We start from the raw sequence: 17,181 nt of genomic DNA, 5'->3' as shown, positions 1-17,181 counted from the left end.
AGGTTGCTACTTGGATCATTCAGTGAGTTGCTAATTGCACTTCATATCCTTGGCTCAGTTGCCGTTTTATTCCTTCCTGAGTTGCCTCACTGTCACTGTTGTCTCCTCCCTGCCCAGGATACAACAAACACACAAGTGTACACCATGTACTGTATACAGATTTTTTTTATAATCACAAATCTATGTATATAATATCTACAAGAAATTAGAATACTTGATTAGATGATTTGTAAACATTTACACACTAATTAGATTAGCATATTTTTCAGTGCTTTTAATTAATAACTTTAATAACCATCCTCAAGAAAAGTTAATCAAGTTCATATTTACTAAAAAAATATTGACACTAATTTTCACCCAAATCTGTTTACAAACACACACACATTTAAATTTCTCTATTAAATTACATACATAAATATATTCTTTAGAACCAATGACAAAATATCAAATCACTGTGGAGTCGAGAACAACAATACAGCGTCCTCTCATAACAACCGATACACTTCACCTTGAGGGTCACTAGTGTACAACCAAGGAACTGCTGTCCAGGGCACTCAACTGGCAGGGAGTGTGGCAGGGGACAGGAAACCATCAAACACCAGATACCGAAGTTATCTTCGGTGGTGTGCAAATCAACAATAGTGTCACTTATGCTGAGCACAGGTATATGTAACCAAGGAGCTGGAGTCTGTTAACATATTGTAATATACATAACTATATTTTGATCTAATCTACCAGTCTCTCTCTCTCTCTCTCTCTCTCTCTCTCTCTCTCTCTCTCTCTCTCTCTCTCTCTCTCTCATACACACATTCCGGCAGGCAAGGTATGATGATGGCCTGAGCCTGTGATCTTTACTATCTCGAAGAAATATTCAATAACATAAAGCATGTTTTAATGAATCACAGCCAAGACATTTTTTGAGAATTCATTTTGGTGAATCATAACATTATGTTCACCAACTCTGGACAAAAGAACTGTGATCTTTACAATGCCAGCTCTTGTGTGGTGCTGATTAACTTTTAGAAAGTTTTGCGTAAGGAGGCAACTAAAAAGTTCTGAACCATGCTATCTATGCTGTCATTTTCAAAAAGACACTGAAATATCAGAAAAATTTCAGACTGGTGTAATAAAAGACAGTATCATCTAATCTAATCTAAAATGTTTCCATCAGAAGACAGGCTGTAAGGTGTTAAGGTGTTTAAAAATAAGCAAAAAGATTGCAGGGGCATATCTAACTGAATTTTAATGGATAACCTTGCAAGGCAAGAATATATATATATATATATATATATATATATATATATATATATATATATATATATATATATATATATATATATATATTTTTTTTTTTGGTACAGAAACATTGAGGTCATTTTAGCTGATAAAATTTATCTTGTATTGGAAGGGATGGAAACTTTTACATTACTTTTGCCTTTGAATGCATTTTGACAATCTCTAAACTTTTTTAAGTATGCACACATATAATCCCTCAAAAAACATATATACAGTAAATATGGTAATTAGTATATAACATTAAATAATAAGGGATTTTCATTAAGGAATCATAATACAATCCCAACCACACATCCTCCCTCCCATCCCATCCCTTCCCTTCGTACAACCCAAAGCTACAACGTCCCCAGAGGCCAGGCTGATGCCACCCAGGGGTAGTAAAAATACGTCGAACAAAGCTCTGGCCTCAGCTCTTATATATTATTTCTTTTTAAGGCTTGAAGATTTACATGACTGTTTCCCCAGATCCCCTTAGAGTACTGACTACATGGTGCCTTAGTTCTAACTAGGTCATTTCCCCTCCTGCCCTCCCCCCCTTCTTTCCCATCCCTCCCCCCTCCTCCCTCACAACACTGTTCATGGTATAAGCCTGAAAAATGGAACTGACTGTGATGTTCTACTTGCAAGCCACCAGTTGTCACACTGTTGCTGCATGGCAAGCATCAGTGCCAGGCAGGTTCATGCAAAAATACAAGCATGTCTGAGGCTGGTTAAACAGTACACAAACTTGCAAATCACCACCTGGTAATTGAACTTCAACAAAACACTTACATAACAAGGAATAAAATTGTTCACTCTGACGTCGTCAAACTTTATGACACAGTGGAAAGCATTTTGATATTAATGATGAACATTCCACACTGTGATAGAAGTATTCTTTCTGCAGAGTTAAACTGCATACACACAGTTTGTTACAAAAGAGTACTGCAAGATGATCTGCCTTACTTCTAAAGTTCTGACAAAGAACTCTTAAAAAGGCATGAATTATAAAAACAGACAAATTGAATGCTATGAATCTGAAAGAAGTGTGGTGAAGGAGACCATCATAATGATAACGAGGCAACTTACAACTATGAGGGTTTGAGTAATGATAACAGATCATTGAGAAGTCCACCACCAGTCTGCAGTGCACTGCATACTCTTGCTTTGCTCACTGCTCCATGATGTGGAACACCAGCTCCAGGATGATGGGCTGCTGGGTGATGTTGGAGGCTGCACGGTGGATTACTGGCACCAGCTCATTGTCCAGGTCATTCATGCAAGCCGGCGCCAGCCTTGCTCCTCCACTGCCGGCCTCATACCCAACCTGGAGACCCAATACAGGATGTTACTCTCAAACTATCCGACCTTCTATATCTCTACAACAACCACCTCATACTAAAAATAGAACAATGCTGAGTGCAATATATTCATTAGTATAGAAGACAATGAAGGACTGTATTAAAAAATTATCCCTTTAACAGATGTATAAAAAAAAAAAAAAACATTTAAATTGGTGCTGACATCTATTCTATCCAGTCTGCAATTTCCTCTCATTCAAATATCCTCCACTTCCTAAATACAAGACCTTGGACCTTTTTGCTACATGTATAACTCTCTTGTCAATGTTGGCCCTATTAACTGGAGTTTAAACACACACACACAGAGAGAGAGAGAGAGAGAGAGAGAGAGAGAGAGAGAGAGAGAGAGAGAGAGAGAGAGAGAGAGAGAGAGAGAGAGAGAGAGAGAGAGAGAGAGAGAGAGGGGGAAGTGGGGGGAACTGTATCCCTTCATTCTCTCTCACTTCCTAGATGAAAGAGTATAGATGGGTAAGGGGATAAGGACAAGAGAGGGACCCTAAGGGAAAGGGGGAAACCGTGACATAAGCTACGGCAGTGAGGCTTCCTCAATCTGGATGGACGGTAGGGCATGGCGTAGCCCATTTAGGTGATTCACGGACAATACATGGAGTCTATAGCTAGACCCAGGAGAGAATATGGTATCATTCACCACCAACTAAATTAGAGTGTATATGTTATGCCTACAATAGGTGTCATCATATATCCTATTGCCACATCATGACACCTATGTGGGTATTATTATATTGAAGGGGTAAGTTACCATGCAAGGCCATGTTTACATAACTACATTATAATAATCTCACTATCTCTAGTCTATTATGAAATACTTTTCCTTGTAAATCTTTAGTTGTAGTATTATGTACAACTACCAAACAAGGCCTGAACTGGACCTAATTAATGACACACATCTAATTAAGAGCTTCAATATATTTTTCTTGTCATGAAATAATAGCAGTCAAAAGAGATGGATGCAAAAGACAATATTCCAATGATTAATGAAGTTGGCAGCCACGTCACAGCCAGTGGTGAAGAGGTGCTCGACTCACATTATCCTGGTGCAGGGTGGTGCGCAGGCCCAGGCGGGTATGGCCGGTGGTGTACAGCTCAGACAGATGTGGGGTGAGGGCCACACAGAACGACCGTGCCAGTAACTCAGACAGACGACTCAGATTGATGTCAGCAGTATTGTTGGTCTCCCCCTGCAAATGTGTGGGTTCAGTGAGAGAGGGTTCCAGGTTAATATTGTGCTGCATGTATGGCCATGTGGTGGATTACCTCCAGTCACCTCTACTAAGCAAGATGTAACAAGGAATACATGTATATTTCTTGATTTTACCTCACATCTCTCTAAGCTATACACTAAGCACATATACACATATACACTCATACGCATCATTCACATTCTTGGTCCTGTTTGTTCATGGTGGAAAGGGATCACATACAAAGTAAAACACTAAAACCAACAAAACTTCTAAAAATTCATAAAAATGATGAAATTCTCTATTGTATTAAACAGTACACTTACAACTAATTCCCAAGTGCAATTACCAACAATCTCATTTAGATTGAAAAGAGCTTGTATGACCCATGTTTTGTGCTTCTCTCCCTCACCTGTAGAATGAACACCTCAGTCCAGCGAATGAGGTGAGAATTGCTGATGTAGTCTGTGCCAGAATGGATCTTGACAGAAGGAACTCCATCCATCTGCTTCTCATCCACTGGGCTCTTGATGCTGCAACACCACCACCTCATCAAGCCACAATCAGTCAACAATAGTAGACTTTGGTACATCTACTAAGTAATAGGCTGGTATAAACTCCAAATATGGCAATGCAAAACTAAAATGATAGTGGTGATCCAACAAAATTTCTTCACTAATGATGGAGTGAAAACAATTCCATTCTTGTCTCAATTCACACTTATTTGGTTAACCTTTCCTTTGGTCACAGAAGACTAAGATGGTGAATATGATCTAGCAAAACCTCTTGAATGAACTAAACTTTATTTAGTTCATTGCTTTGTTTCTGAGTTGGACACAGTGAATAATAAGATATAGATAATGTAAACAAAGGAAAAGAGAATCAGTATAGTAAGATTAATGAAATATAAGAATCCCTCTACTTTTACTACACTTTCCTTACACTTAATCCATACAAGTTTACCAATACATGCTGCACAAACACATATACTCATAAACACTTCCACTCACCCCACATTGAAGTTTTTATCATCGCTGGTCCACCTTATGACCACCATCTCATCAGGCTGAGGGGCAGAGGTGGGGCCGCAAGGGATGTCAAAGTCTCTCATGTTCTGGAGTGCATCCCTCAGCTTGGCCATCATGTCTGCAGGGATCTGTGGGTGTGACAGAGTAATTGTAATGTGTATGTTACTTTGTGTGAATGGGAGACGAGTTCAGAAGTGAGAAGTGGCTCATTCAACTCATGATGTTACTACTTCATTATGTGTCATAATATAACATGACACAAATGTGTATGTACACATATACAGGCAACCTCCCACTTAACAAAGGAGTTACGTTCCTAAAAAAAACCTTCGTTAAGCGAAACTTCATTAAGTGAACTGATTATATCCCTCAGCTTGGCCATCATGTCTGCAGGGATCTGTGGGTGTGACAGAGTAATTGTAATGTGTATGTTACTTTGTGTGAATGGGAGACGAGTTCAGGAGTGAGAAGTGGCTCATTTAACTCATGATGTTACTACTTCATTATGTGTCATAATATAACATGACACAAATGTGTACGTACACATATACAGGCAACCCCCCACTTAACAAAGGAGTTACATTCCTAAAAAAAACCTTCGTTAAGCGAAACTTCATTAAGTGAACTGATTATAACAAGTTTAACCCGACTTGAACTTCCATTGAGAGTAAACAAAGTGAGAGTGCATCATAGTACAGTGAAAGGTTTAATGAAAGTAAAAATTATGAAATTAAACATTTAGGCTGTTTAATTTAAGTCATTATAATGTACACTAATGTATGTATGTACGTAACTTCATAATGTTGATGATCTTAAATTTATGAAGGGAGGGAGAGTGGAACAGGAAAGACACTAACCGGCAACCTGTGGAATGTAAACAAAGGGCACATCATTGTATCACATACAAAACTTATGTACCACATTTCCACAAGGCTCTCCATTTTATCCATTGTAGACTCACGAGTTCAGGTGGTTCTTTTAGCTTGCAAGGAAGATACTGTCTCACCAGCCTTCATAATAGAGTCTGCCGACTTGAAAATAGTAGAGACAGTATATGGAGTCAAGATGGTGGCGAGCAATGCTATTAGTTTTCTCGCCTCTCGTGTCTGTGAATAATATCCAGCTTCACTTCAAGAGTAAGAGACTTCCTGGTCTTCTTAGTAACACTAGGCAACATTGCAGGCCGTTTTGGTGGTAAGTTGAACGAGGCAAGACAAGCTGCTGGCGACGCTGCTATTGTTTTGAACAGGGGGAGTGAGTGGTGCACATGTTGTCCACCAGAGGCGCTGGTGTATTCAAAAGCCTATCTGCTTGTGTGATACGGTGATGCTTTCAAACTTAGAAAAAATTACCTGGATAAAACTTCATTAAAGCGAGTTTGGTGTTTGTTAAACGAGCAGATGGTAGTAAAATTAAACCTTCGTTGTAGCGAAATTTCGCTGTGTGAACCTTCGTTAAGCGGGGGTTGCCTGTACAATATTGAATCCTCAGTTAATTGTGGGATTATGTTCCAAAGGCACCAGTGAAATATTAAAATCTGCCTTATATTGACAATATCTCCAAAATGCCTACCTATTGCCTCTATTAACCCACAAACTGAGCGATAGGGTTTCAGCATGGTGTGCAAATATTACCATAAAAAAAATTCTCAAAAATAATTTTTACTATTAAAAATGAAAGATTGCATGGAAAAGTATTGAAAAACTAAATATTAATTCACTACAAGAGGCAGTGAGTGGCAAGGAAGTGTTTCAGTGATCTGGTATTTATAATGGTGAGGAAGCAGCTGACAGAGATATATAGTTGTTGTGATTGGGATAAAGCACTAAACATACTACAGTAATAAACAGTAGATTTACTTATGATATCAACTTCCCAACACTTATTGAAGCAAAAGAAAACAATGTTGATAAAAGGTTGATAAATATCAAGAAGCATGCTGACCAGCTATTCTGTTAATGTGATAGCAGCTATCTCCTTGATCTTCATCTTGCTGCTAACATACAAACCTAACCAAACTTAACCTACTACAAAAAAATATAACTAACCCAATTAAACCTAATGAAACAAGAATCATCACTTGATCTTGATGTTACAGCTGGTTCAAGATTTCTCCTAAGTATCCTAAGCCATCTTCCTTAGTATCAGTAGCTCCTGTAAAAAAAATAAATTCCCTCCAGGAACTCCTTCACAGCTTCAATCATTCTTTCACTCATCTCTCCACACAGTCCCAGAAACAACACCATCCATTTCCTTCCTGTCTTCTCCACTCCAGCATTCCCCAATTCCTTTAGCCCCACTTTCATCATCTCATTCCTCTCTCTGGCATACTTCACACACTCTAGCATCACATGCTTCACCATTTCATTCTCTCCCATGTCACATATATGGAAAACTTTGCTGTAGGACTCAGACTATCTGTAGCTCCTTGCATTCACATCCATACACTGTGCTTTAGCTCAGAAGAGATCACCACCCAGGCTGCCATCATTCTCCATTTCATAGATTGTGGCCTCTTTCCCTCTATACCACTACAAAGCACTCTTTTGTTCCCCTTCTCCCTCCATTCACTAAGTCCCATACACCACTATTTTGTCTACCTCTCTCCTGACACTATTTGTGGTGATGTAATGTTGTGCAACAACTCTTTTTCATGGTTTTGATGGTCAAGGATTTCAAAAATGATTATACCAAGCTTATATGATAGCACTGCTAAATAACTTACTTTGATTTACAAATTACACAATTCCATGCCTCAGACTGCCGAGCGATGGTCACTCAAGTCTGCCCGTCTAACCCTATTTCTCAGTGCCTAAAGCAGAGTTCTTGCATAATGATGCTATTTGTATCTCACACATGACCGCTGGACACAACCAGATTCTGGTTGTCGGAATGTATTGTAGGCCTACAATACATCATTTCCATGTGGTGACGTCAGGTATATTTCAAACATGTGAAAATGCGACAACAGTGATGCAATGGGTCAGATTATTGCGGGCAACAGTTTTACCACAGCCACGCAAAAATGAAAGAGACATAGTTAGGGAGGAACAAGAGCTGCATCTGTCAGTGCCAAGTATCATCAACTGGAATTCTTGTAGAAATTTTTGTTTTCACATCAACAAAATGTTCTTTAGCTTGTGCTTGTATTGTTTGTGTTTTGCTTGCAGATGTGGTGGCCACGTGGTGTTGGTGTCATGGATTGGACCAAGTGTTATTTGTCAAGAAGAAACCCTAAAACCATTAAAATGTCCAATGAACAGTTTAGCGGGAACTCCTGCTGAGAAAAAGGAAACCTATGAAACCTTTTTGAGCACTGTGGAGGAGTTTCGCACACTAGATGCATTACCGGTGAAACTACTATTTGAAAGTGACATAAGCGCTGAAGTTCTCATTGAAAACAAAGCATCATGGCACAAAGCTTGTCATCTGAAATTTGCCAGTTCCAAGCTCAGCAAAGCCAAGAAACGAAAAGAAACAGCCTCTGTAGAAGTCCCCCAGAGAGTTTGCAAGCGAGCATCTCTAGACAAACAAGTTTGCTTGTTCTGCACAAAGGGAAATGAAACTGAACAACTACACAGTTTCTGCACCTTTGATGCTGATTCTAATGTTCGGACCATGGTCACTGAACTGCAGGACACTGAACTTCTGTCGCGGATGGCCAGTGGAGATCTTATTGCCATTGAGGCTAAGTATCACTTGAAGTGTTTGACTTCTCTCCGCAACAGGTACAGAGCACATGTGAGAAAATGTAATCCTCAAGAAGAAAACATAAGTGAAAAGATGAAAGAAGGTGTTGCATTCATTGAACTTGTCAACTATATTGAAAAGTGTGTTGACACTTCCTTACAAACATTCTAGGTCCTCTTCATTTCACGGCACAGGAATAAGCCTCTTTCAGAGCCCCACAGTGTCAAATTCTGGTGAAGAAAGGCCATCAATATCCCTGTCATCAGATGGGAGAAAAAATCACAATCTGCCTGACAGTTTTGCAATTGTCCCTGCAGCTGAACTCAAGACATCATCTGTAAAGCTTCCACCACATCCAGTCTCAACATTTGAAATGACTGATAATTGTCTTGCACTGGCAATTGAGAAGGAAGACCAATGGATCAGCCATGCCCTTCCAGCAACTGGTCAAGAAGAACCAGGCCCTCTAACCTATCATGCTTCTTCGATGTCATCTGAAGATGTTATCCCAGCAATCTGCACCATGTTGCCACTGTTCTACGAGAAAGCTGCTACACCAGCCATGGTGAAACATGGCATGACAATTGTACAACAAGCCACAGCTTTCCTGAACCCTGGTCAAGTTCCAGTTACGTTTTTTGACCAACAACTCTATGCCATAGCAAAGTATGCGCAATGGGCTTGGCCAGACACCCACGGTGAAGACAAGCATGTAGTAATGATGGGTGGTTTGGTCCATCTCTAACAAGCCTCAGATGTTGGCACCATCTCCTGATGCCTTTGGCTGGCGTAAAGTGGATAACCAGTGGCGGCCTGTGTGGACATCACTTCCAGAACTTTCAAAAGCTTGCCAACTGCTAGTGAAGTGCAACTGCAAAGGAGCGTGCTCGACCTGCAAATGCTACCATGTTTTTGTTGTTGTGAAAGAGGTTTTCCTTACATTTCTGAAGTGTACGCAACATAGCCATACTTTCACAAATTGATACAATGGGAGGTATTAAAATTCACCAAACCTGTTAGAAACTATTGTTTTAATTCTTTGATAAAAACCTCAAAAAATTGTGAAACACTAGAAATTTGCATCATAACTAGCCGATCTGTGGATGAAATAGGTTCCGCGGCCATCTTGGACGCCATCTTGAATTTAGCACCCTTGCCACTTGTTATTCCTAACATTCCACAGAAACACCTTCCTAACTACTCTTGTATCATTCACTTGCTCTAACCTAGCCTTGCATCTCAATGCCTCTCCCTGAAGGTACTCCATTTCATGTCTCCCCTCAAGGCTTCCATCACTGCATACCCTGGTGCATTAAATGCCATTCTTGCTACTCTATTCTGTCCTACATCTAACTTCTATAGTTCATTATCATTCCATACCATACATAACACTTGGAACAGCATCGCTCTTCCAAATTTCTCATAACACATAATACTTACTTGCTCTCATCCTTGCTGCACTTCCTAGTCAGCCTACCCACTGGTTCACCAAGCTCATCTTTTCATTTTTTTTCTTTCACACAGTCATTCAGACTAATCCACATCCCCAGATATTTGTATTCATCAGCCTGTTGCACCTCATTCTCTCCTAGTCTCCACACTGAGTTTCTCTCATCATCTGACCTGTTCACAACCATTACCTTGCTTTTTCTCACTGCTAAATCTTACTCAAAAGTCTCTTCCATATCCATCTACAACATCTAATAGACTTTGGAACTCATCTGCCGATTCACTCATAACTACCACATCATCTGCATTCAAGAGCACACATTTTCTATCATTCTCCATCCTTACTCCTACATTCATTCCTCTCATTCTGGCCACCAATTCCTCTGTATATAAACTAGAAAAAATTGGTGACAATATACAACCTTGCTTCTTTCACTCCTTACCCAGTCCACTTCTATATCCCCTAGTCTGTATCTTGCCTTTATGTTCACATACATACTTTGCACCATGCTAGCTAACTTTGCACTCAATCTAATCTTTTCTGAGACTACCTAACATTCTTCTATTCACCTTGTCATATGCTTTCTCTACGTCCAGAAAACCTAAGTATAATTTACTACCATCCTTCTTTTTCTTCTCAATCAATTCATTCACCACAAACATGTCTTCAACTTTCTTATCCACATGGAAACCATTCTGTTCCTCACCCAACACTCCAGTCCAATCCATTTATACAATCTCTCATTCAACACTGAACACATTATCTACTGTATTTACTAATGCAATCAGCCTACAGTTCTTCAACTCATTCTTACTCTCATATCCTCCTTCATGCAACAATGTCACCCTACATTCATTCCACATTTTTGCCACTCTCTCTCCTCCTCCCATACCTGGTTAGAAAGCTCATTCATCCTATCAATCACAACTCCATTTTTGTACATCTCATACAGTATCTCATCTGACCTTGTTGCTTTTCCATTCTTTAACTTTTTCACACATTCTCCACCTCCTCATTGCTGATCCTTAATTCACCTCATCCGCATCCTTCCTCTCCAATGTCACACACACTACCCTCACATCAAGTACCTCATCTGCACCTCCAATTTCTTCCCAGAACTCTTTTATCATCCTTCTAATTTCTTCCTTACCTGTCACCACTGCCCCCATTTACCTTCAGGCTCTCCACCTTCTCACAGTCCGGCATCCCCTCACCCCTCAGCAATCTATACCATTCTTTACCACCTTCGACACCTGACTCTCTGAGGGACTGAATCACACCTCTTACATCTACCATTAACATTCATTATCTTCCGCTTCATCACTCACTGCTGCTTCACATACGCTGTCCATGCATTCTGATATTCACTTTCTGCCTCTTCACTCTTATGCCTCCTTTTCCTTAACTGCCAATACACCCTATTCAATCTCCTTCTCTTTCCTGGCATCCCTAACCTCATCGTTCTACCACGGCTTACATGCATACTTCCTGGCACTCTTTCTCACATACCCTATCTGGCTGGCTGCTGCATTCATTACATTCTCAATAAATTCATCATCAATACCATTTAAGCTTTCATCTTCCCAGCTTTTCTCACTCAGGTCTACCTGGAAATTTTCCCATCCTACATCCCTTAGCCTCCAATTTCTCCTTTTAGCCTTTCCATTCCTATCCTCTCCTCAATGCAACTTACACCCCAGCACCAGCATCTTATGGTCCAACACAATGTCAATCATTCCATCCTCATCAATCCATATGCAGTCTACAATCTCATGCATTCTCCTATTCACCAACATATAATCAATCACAGACTCCTAGTCCTAGCACAGCAAGTCACTCATCCTTCAGTCAGGGTCTTATCCAGATTCTCCACATTCATCTCATTTACAAAACTGTCGAGCATCTCACCATTCTTATTCAATTGCTCATCCAGTATACACACATGTGCATTCACATCTCCCATTATACTCACCCTCTCTCCAGTATACTCTAACAATCTTCCTCAAAATACCATACTTCCTGCTGTTCTCTCTCACTACTCTCATCTACTGTCTCACTGCTCTCTCATCCTCTACTGTCATGTACACCACAATCACCACCAATCTTTCATTCTTCCTATGCTTATCATCTTCACTGTTAAAACATCCTCAGTCATGACACTTTTTCCTGCATCCAATTTTCATATAGACAAGATTTAATTAAGCAAAGATGCTAGTGACAAAATCAAGGTAAAAACATGGAGTTCATAATGGCAAAAATACAGAGCAATATTTCTCAATATCTTCCAACCTTTTACAGTGTTTCTATTGCTTTATCAAGTTTTCAAAGTTGATATATATTGCAAGATATCTTGTAACCTTAACTGTTAAATGGTGGCAGTCATTTATTTAAGCATGAGTGCATGTTCCTGTGGTGCAGCAGTCATCTATAAAGGCCAGATTTTTCTCTATACTAATTTGTGCTGCTAGACTCTTGTTTTCTCTCACAATGTTCCTGGTGACATTTGCCGTCTAAACCAGCAACCAGTGACCAGCAGCTGCTTCAGAGACGTGTCAGTCACATTTGAAGTGAGATGGTGTCGACATCTTGCAGCTCTTTTAACTCCCAAAGTGGAACTCCACTACCGGGTGGATTTATATTGAGTGATGACTTTGATCATGATTATGATTCTGATTCTTCAAGGAATCATGACTTTTCTTCCTCTGACAGTGATATATCATCTTCACAAGGAAAGTGTTTCTGGTAAAATACAACATACAAGTGGATCAGCTGGCTCAACATTGCAAAAATTATTTCTACTCAGAGGATTTCTTTGTGTTTTTAAATAACTATGGCTTTATTATGTTTTCTTGTATATCTGGGGCCCAAAACATATCATTATGACATTTGCTGTTATGCAAAACTAATATTATCTCCATATTATTCTGCTAATTTTTTTACAATAAAGTGAAATTTTTAGTGTTAGAGAAAGATAGGATCCAATGAAAAAAAAGAAAAAGATAAAAAAAGACAAGTTATAGTGAACCACATAAAACTGAACCATGAAAAACGGTTTACTGCACACATTTACCTGCACCATGAGGCCATCTTCCACAATAGAGGATTTGGCAGACAGGCCAGAGGTGGTCTTTAGCGCCCCATTGAATACAATGAAGCTTGCTCCCGTCACTGCAAGAAGAGGAACACAAAAATCACCATCAAATAAGAACATAAATTCATAAGAAAGCAAAGGAAGCTGCAAGAGGTCATCAGGCCTATGCATGATTATCTCTGTGGAACATACCTACCAATTTCCACCAATCATTCTCAATCATAAATTTGTCAAAATTTTTTTTTTTTAACACTTATGATAATTCATCTAAGTGCATCCTATGTTGCTTTGAGGTGCAATGATCATTCACATAAGCAGCATTTTCCCCATCCCTAATTTCAAACCAGGTGTGGATGTATCCTCTCTTAAACTATTGTCTCATCATATGGCAACACTTCTCAGTGAGCCACACTACCAGAACTCTCCCACTACACACCAGACCACACCACACCAAACAGGATAGTCAGCATAAAACATAGTACAGGCAACCTCTGCTTAACGAACGTTTACAGGAGAAAATTTTGCTACAATGAATGTTTCCTTTTACTACCATCTGCTCGTATAACAAACACCAAACTCGCTTTAATGAAATTTTATCCAGGTAATTTTTTCCAAGTTTGAAAGCCCCACCATATCACACAAGGCAACAGGCTTTTGAATACACCAGCGCCTCTTGTGGACAAAACGCGCATTGCTCACTCCCTACCCTTCCCCACTCTTAGTTCAAAACAAAAACGGACCAGCACGCTCACGCTCAACATGTCAGCAAAATGCCCTGCAATGTCGCCTAGCATTCCTAAGAAGAAAAGAAAGTCTCATACTCTTGAAGTGAAGCTGGATATTATTCACACACACGTGAGGCGAGAAAATTAACAGCACTGCTCGCCACCATCTTGACTCCATCTACTGTCTCTACTATTTTCAAGTCACCAGACTCTATTAAGAAGACTGGTGAGACTGTATCTTCCTTGCAAGCTAAAAGAACTCCTGAACTTGTGACTCTGCAATGGATAAAATGGAAAGCCTTGTGGAAATGTGCTACATAAGTTTTGTATGTGGTACAATGATGCGCCCTTTGTTTACATTCCACAGGTTGCCAGCTAGCATCTTTCCCACTCCACTCTCCCTTCCTTCATAAATTTAAGATCATCAACATTATAAAGTTACTTATATACATACATTAGTGTACAGCAATACTCTGCTTAATGAACAAGATAGGGGGGTGTCAAAGCTGTTCGTAGAGCGAAAATTCGTTTAGCGGACGTAATTTTCCCATTGGAAATAGGGGGGATGCATTCTGGGTTGGTCCCCAACATACCATGTGGGTTAAAAAAAAATTATATATATGTTTCGTAGCGTATTGGGCCACCGGTGTACACTACTTTTATGATGTCATATGAGTCATCGGAAGTTAGAGGAGCTACTTACAAATTGTCTCACTGATAGCTCCACTGTAATTTGTGCAGGAGCGGATCAAAGTTCGCCGTGGTGAAGCAGAGTCTAGCATATTGCACTAACGCGAGTAACATGCTAAGCAGTGAAAACACGTTGTTAAGTGGAACAGAAATACAGGTCAACCTCTTCATATTGTGGAGTGGGAGAAAGTGAGACAGAAGCAGCCAATACCAGCACCAGAAGCAGGATCCAATATTCTTTAACAACATCAGAGCAACCTCCTGCCATGAAATGGCATCCATGACGGTGACGAGGTTGCTATCAGGTTGCTCTGAGGTTGCTGGGAACACCACCTCTTGAGGTGGTGTTACTGTCTTATATATGCATTTATGTTCACAAACCAACATTTCTATTAGCTTTTTACAAACCTTGCCCCCAAGAAAGGATTGTTTTGTAATGCATAAAGTGAAATCTTACATGGAATACCAAAAAATAAAGCAGAGATGAGATTGGCCACAGACAAGGCGGAGACTCGGCCGCTTCTTCTTCTTGTGACCCTTTTAGCTTGCATGTTGCTTTAACCACGATATTAAATTTATGTTTCTACTCCTCTATTGCCTGCTATAATGGATATCATACAGTAAGTCCTCGTTTTACACTAGTTTAGTATATGATAAATTCGCAGATACAATAATTGACAATTACTACCATTTTTTCAATTTACGATAAAAAAATCGCACTTACAATATTTGAAATTCCTGCTGCCTGTGATTGTGGCACTGCACTGTGATCAACAACAAACCAGTCACTTTCGCGCCACCACGACGAATAACAGTGAGACTGTGCTCTGTGATTTACTTACATTATTCTCTGCAATTAAGACCAATTCCTGTCCAAAATGTCACCGAAACATAATTTGGATCTTGGTGAAGAAGTGGGTAAGGTTAAACGAGCCAGGAAAAGTTTATCGTTGGAAACGAAGCTTGATATAGTCAAGAGAAAAGAACTTGGGGAAGGCTCATCAGCCATAAGCCGTTCCCTGAATTTACCACAGTAAACAGTTGCTACTGTTTTGAGAAATGCTTCAAGTGTTAAGGAGGCAGCAGCTAATGCTTCAAGCCTGCAGGTAAAATTGCTGACAAAACATTGGAAACCCATTATGGATCAGATGGAGGGTTTACTTAAAATTTGGATAGACAGCCAAACACGCCAGCATGCCCCACTCTCGTTGACCCTCATTTCAGAAAAGGCGCTGTCTATTATTGAAACCTTGAGGGTTGAGATGGATGTTTGTTTACTTTTTTCGATTGACTTTCATACTGAGCAACGTATTCCTATCTAATACATGTTAAAACGGGTTCGGTTTACAATAGCTTTTTGAGGAACGCATTTCTAGTGTAAAATGAGGACTTATTGTATCTTAGTATTCATATACGCTCGTGCCATGAGGATAACCTTGACTCCGTGGCACTGAGTGATAGTGAATTACTAATGAAATACAGTGGTATTTCATTAGTAATTCACTATACCACGGTATTTCATTAGTAATTCACTTTCACTCAAACGAAACGAAAATTCGCGCAATGAACGTTTTTTTAGGAACGTAACCTGTTCGTTAAGCGGGGCTTGCTTGTATGTATGAGGACACATGGGCAATTTACAGGCTCGAGGACATGGAGACAGCGTGGGTAGGTAGTCAAAGAGGGGTGAGGCAAGGTTATGTTCTATCACCTTTACTTTTGTACTATACAAAGAAGAGCCAGCAGTTAGATTGAGAGTCAGGTTATGGGGTGAGGCTTGTGGAGGAAAGGCTGAGCTGTCTACTCTATGCTGATGACACAGTTGTGTGAGGACAGAAGGGAACTTCCAATGCTACATATGGTTATGTGCTACATAGAGTTATATAGTTGCACAGTATACGAAGGATTTTAGGATAAAGTTTAACAGTGAAAAAAAAGTCAGGAATTAGTTATAAATGGTGAGGCAACAGATGAAGGTAGGACTTGGGAAAAGATAGATATAAGGATAGGGCACACTGGATGGGATGGGAAGGCTTGGCAGTGTAGCAAGATCTAGGGCAAACAGATATGAGGTAGTAAGAGTGTTGTGGGAAAGGATGGCAGTACTAAGCCTCATGTAAGGGGTAGAGTGTATGATATGGACTGCAATCAGTATCAAAAGGAGGCATAGATTTATGTAACTAAAATAGTCCTCAGGCATTTTTGAAGTGTATGTATTTTATTCGGAAATGGAGGTAGAACTCATTGTGCAGACCATTTGGCTACGACTTAACAGTCACTCTCAAACTAAATTCATCTGTGCTGTTTATCTCTCCCCTAACTCTTCTGACTATAGTAATTTCTTCGACTACTTAACTTCTAAAGTGGAGCACATTCTGTCCCTCTACCCTTTCGCTGAGATTTCCATTCTTGGAGATTTTAATGTTCACTACCAGCTTTGGCTTTCCTCTCCCTTCACTGACCACCCTGGTGAACTAGCCTTCAACTTTGCTATCCTCCATGACCTAGAGCAACTGGTGCAACACCCTACCCGTATTCCTGACCGTCTTGGAGACACGCCCAACATTCTTGATCTCTTCCTCACCTCTAACCCTTCTGCTTATGCTGTCACCCTTTCATCTCCGTTGGGCTCCTCCGATCACAATCTCATTTCTGTATCTTGTCCTATTTTT

General features: G+C 39.9%; 1 protein-coding gene across 3 annotated transcripts in view; it reads right to left on the bottom strand.

The window, feature by feature from the left end:
• Positions 1–136: 136 nt before the first annotated feature.
• The window catches only part of LOC123511266 (protein piccolo-like), a 56,711-nt gene continuing 39,666 nt past the window's right edge, over positions 137–17,181 (bottom strand). For 2 of the 3 annotated variants that reach the window (XM_045267009.1, XM_045267008.1), the window contains 5 exons: positions 13,074–13,171; positions 4,846–4,991; positions 4,248–4,368; positions 3,683–3,835; positions 137–2,602 (listed from right to left, as the gene is read on the bottom strand). In XM_045267009.1, the coding sequence (XP_045122944.1) occupies positions 2,447–2,602; positions 3,683–3,835; positions 4,248–4,368; positions 4,846–4,991; positions 13,074–13,171 (674 nt within the window). In that variant the 3' untranslated portion in view covers positions 137–2,446. Of the gene's footprint in view, positions 2,603–3,682; positions 3,836–4,247; positions 4,369–4,845; positions 4,992–5,164; positions 5,261–13,073; positions 13,172–17,181 lie in introns of those variants that run through there. The other variant, XM_045267010.1, reaches the window with a different exon arrangement.

This window comes from Portunus trituberculatus, chromosome 31 (genome assembly GCF_017591435.1).
Source record: "Portunus trituberculatus isolate SZX2019 chromosome 31, ASM1759143v1, whole genome shotgun sequence".
Lineage (NCBI taxonomy): Eukaryota > Metazoa > Arthropoda > Malacostraca > Decapoda > Portunidae > Portunus > Portunus trituberculatus.
Note: the sequence above shows the minus strand (reverse complement) of the source record. Positions and strands in the feature narration are given on the sequence as shown.